This window comes from Oculina patagonica, chromosome 13 (genome assembly GCF_052425735.1).
Source record: "Oculina patagonica isolate OP01 chromosome 13, crgOcupat, whole genome shotgun sequence".
Lineage (NCBI taxonomy): Eukaryota > Metazoa > Cnidaria > Anthozoa > Scleractinia > Oculinidae > Oculina > Oculina patagonica.
Genome location: NC_135770.1, coordinates 23,672,575 through 23,676,657, shown reverse-complemented (window position 1 = coordinate 23,676,657; position 4,083 = coordinate 23,672,575). Strand labels below are relative to the sequence as shown.

Sequence of the window (4,083 nt, the reverse complement as noted above, 5' to 3'; positions counted from 1 at the left end):
GAGTTGCTCCATAGGACGAAGATGTGCCTAAAATTTTGCTCGACGGCTGCCATGCGTATTTCGTTATTCGTGTCCGTTATTTGGGGAGCCTGGTTTCAAGGTGTAGCAGTTGCAAATCAAGGTGAGTGAGCTACCATTAAAGTACAAAGTGTGTTTGAAAAATATATCGTGCTTAGGTTAATATGTAATTCAGTTTAACTGTCAATCGTTAAAATAAAGTACTTTTAAGAGAAGAAAACAGATAACCGCCGGTAGCGTTTCAATTTGCGTGTAGCTAAAGGTATAAACGAACAATCGAAATTCAGCTTTCATCAACTGCGAGGGAGAAATAATATAATAATAATTATAAAAGGATGATACGAGAGAAGAAACTCCAAACATGATTAGCGTGCATTTCTAAAGCTTTTTTTCTAAAAAGGAAATAGCCTCGAAGTACAGAAACTAAAAGGCCGAACAATTTTAATTCAGGGCACGCACCGAAAAGGGAAATGTTTCAATTTGTGTGAAACGCCAATTTTCTGGAGAAAAAAACGTGTCGTAGTTTCCGAACGTTTTTATCAGACTATACTTAAAAGCATTTGTCAATGGGAACGGAAATCATTAAGAAAATAATGTTACGGTTCAAACTTAAATAAAAATTAGAAACACCTAACCCCTTAGCACAATTTAGTTTATTCAAACGTTTTATATTGGAAAAATTGAAAAGTGTCTTTTTCAAAGTGTTAACGTTCAAAACACGCAACCCTTTGCCAGTTGGAGGTGGTTGTTTTTCACCTGTGTTCTCCAAATCTGCGGGTGAATTTTGAGGAAACATTGCGTAATAGGAAGGTATTGTTTTAAAACACAAATCCATCCATAGCCAACGTAAAGTGATTTATGTTTTTTTAGCAAATGTGTCCTGAAATTCCAAAACTGATCGTGTTTCTTTTTGCGAAATCAGTGTACCGTTCAGTGTATCAGTTCTTAAGGGAGGAATGTCACGATATTTTAAGTCATTTTTTCTGATTACTTCCGAATTGAAGTTAACCTCAAAATAATAGTTTTGCAACATAGATAAGCAACAAAGGAGTAACAAAAATGCAAAAATAACCAAGAATGGTTTCATTTGTTTTTTCAAGATGCGTTGTCCGTGACGTAGCTCCTTTAAATTTAGTATGTCTTGTCTTATTGTTATGCTGCTTTGTTATAAAGGGTTCGACTATTTGCTACAAAACAACAACTACTACAATGTTTAGTAAAAGCTGCACAGCAAACCAACATATTCTACATTTATCAAGGTGATCCACAGCCATTTGACAGTTTAGAGTAAAACATAAAGAAGACGAGACCGAGCAACGTTATCATTGTAAAAACACGTTTTGGTTTGTTACAAGATAAGACGAGATGGTAATTAATACAATATTTCGGTTCTATTTCAGGGTCAAAGTCATGTAATACTGAATTTCACAAGCAGGCGGCTTATATTTCAAAGTGATTGTTATTATTATTATTAGGAACGCTGATGACATACGTAACAAAAGAAAAAAGTTACGTAATCAAAGAAAAAATATTAAGAGGTTTTAATACCTTCATTGATGCTTGGGTGAAAGTTCTTAATAAAGGAAGCCTCAAGGAACGCTAATTGTAACCAACAATTAGAATTAACATCCCCTGAGGCTTTTTATAAAGAACGCCTTTCCGTTGAAGCCCCGAATCCTCCCTTCTGTCCTCCGTGCAAAATAATTATAATTAGTATATACCACACAAGTGATTAGTGCTTTTCGCGGGCGCTGATTGGTTAACTCGGAGGTGATTAGCAAAGTACTATTCACCTCCGAGCAGCTAAAGAGAAACAAACTGCCTTCGCGCGTTGATTTGTTTACCGAAAGTGATGTTTTAATCCGCTAGTTATTCAACTTGTGTGGTATATACTAAAACAATTATTCACCTAGGTGTCAGAGAATGTGGTGGATATTTACCTCGCCGCTTCGCGATTCGGTAAATATCCACCACTATTCACCTCCTCTTCGGTGAATAATGGTTAATTATTGTGTAACCTCCCTTTCATTGACAAAGACTCTGTATATCATGATAATGTCATTTATGAGTATTATTTTATTTGCAGACACCTGCGGGCGACACGTTAAATTTACTACAGAAAAAGACGGCTATGTTCTTCAGGGTCACGTGATTAAAAATCTTACCCTAAAACTCGGGACACGTGATCCTTGCAGAGGTCAATGTGTTATGGAGAGTCGCTGCATGTCAATCAACATCGGCCCACCAATAAAAGACGGAGCAGTATGCGAGCTGAGTGACTCGGATCACTCTTTACACCCCGAAGATCTTAAACCACGAGCAGGCTTTACCTACACCGGCACTGAGGTGAATATAGAAATAAATCACGCAAAAATTTCAAATCAACACAGTGTAAAACATTGCTGGATCGTGTTACGAGATTTCTGGAAGTAACTGGCCAAGGGCATGCAATTTTTCAACGCAACGTAGTGCAACATCGTTGTGCAATACATGCTGCATACATTTGGCCACCCTGCTGCATTATGTGGTAACATGTCAAATAGCGCTTAAAAAAGTTCAAACGAACAAGTGCGCATGATCTGGTGCAACAATGTGACAAAAACGTGGTCAAACGAATACAACATCATGTGATATCCAAAACACCATCCACCATTTTGCAATACTTCGCAAAAGGGTGAGAAAACGTGTGCAACATGCTGTGCGCAAGAATGTTGCAATATGTTGTATTTAAATGTTGCGTGCGTTAAGTCGGCCTTTGTTACATGGGACGTGGCTGGTGCGTACACTCTATCATGTGTTACGATACCTCGCACTTGGCGCTAGATAAACAGCAAATCTCATTTCCTCTCCTGAAAGGATGAAAAGTAACACTGACCATAGCAAACAATTTATTAGTGGGACAAAAAATCTGAAGAGAAGGAAACCCTGCGCATTCTTTATGGCTAAGCGTTGCAAAGGCCTAAAATACGTGTAGCATTGAAACTAAAGGAACCACAAAACTGATTGCGGGGAGGGGATGTTTTTGTTCTCAACAGAACGCATGCTCCAGTAATCCTTGCTTTCATGATGGAACCTGCCTGAATGGATTTACAGACAAGAGATACCAATGCGCGTGTTCAGCTTTCTATACGGGAGAACACTGTGAAACAGGTAAAACAGGCAGTAATCTACAGGCTGGATAAATTGTGTAGGCATGCTGTATACGATTGAGAATGCTCGTAAGGTTTTTTTTATTAAACATTGAAATAATGAATCGATGCTTAAAGGGACAGTGTCACCATGGCTTAAAGAAGTTGGTATTAAGGTCGCGGGGGACACCTTAGGCTCATCATTATGCATTTATTTAAAGCGTATGCACGTAGTACAACGACTAACATCAACAACTTTACGAGATATTTATGACTGGACAAAAATATGGGCGCGTGCGCGTGATTTGTAAAAAATCCCTGTTTCTTTGATATTAATTTAAAACAACACTTAGCGATATACGTTCACATAGATTGTAGGAAGTCTTTGAGCTCATTTTCATTTAAATTTGAATATTTCTGCAACTCAGAGTAATCACAAAAATATTCGGCATAAACAATCGTGTCCTTTTTAAAAACGCATTGTTCTCACCATAAAAGCGTGGAATATAATTACCATAATTACATCTCTCCTTGGCAAAATGATCGTATTTAGGTCGGGACACCTTTGGAAATCTCAAAGTTTGGACTTTTCCGACAATTTTGTGGCAGAGAATACAGCACGGAAACAGAACTTCATGACTTGCCACTGCAGATAGGTAAACTATGAATACTGAAGTGTGTCATAACAAAAGCGGAATTTTAAAAGAGCGCTTTTAGAAAGAGGTAGAAGACATTAAATTCAAATTTGCGCACTTAAACCGCCATAACTTGCTGGCAAACTTTAAATTATAAAAACCGCTTCTGTTATGACACTCTAGAGGTATTGACTGATTAGTTTTTGACAAGATCACAGTGTGCTGTCTCCTACTCGTTCCGCAAACTCTGCCACAAAATCATGTTTTTCCCAATTTGGCACTAACGAGGCTATAACATCGCC

General features: G+C 37.9%; 1 protein-coding gene across 1 annotated transcript; it reads left to right on the top strand.

The window, feature by feature from the left end:
• Window positions 1-3,200, top strand: LOC144637042 (protein lin-12-like). Its single transcript, XM_078496211.1, has 3 exons — window positions 1-121; window positions 2,105-2,364; window positions 3,054-3,200. Exons 1-3 carry the CDS (start codon window positions 22-24, stop codon window positions 3,198-3,200), a joined length of 507 nt encoding a protein of 168 aa, XP_078352337.1. The 5' UTR covers window positions 1-21.
• The last annotated feature ends 883 nt before the right edge of the window (window positions 3,201-4,083 follow it).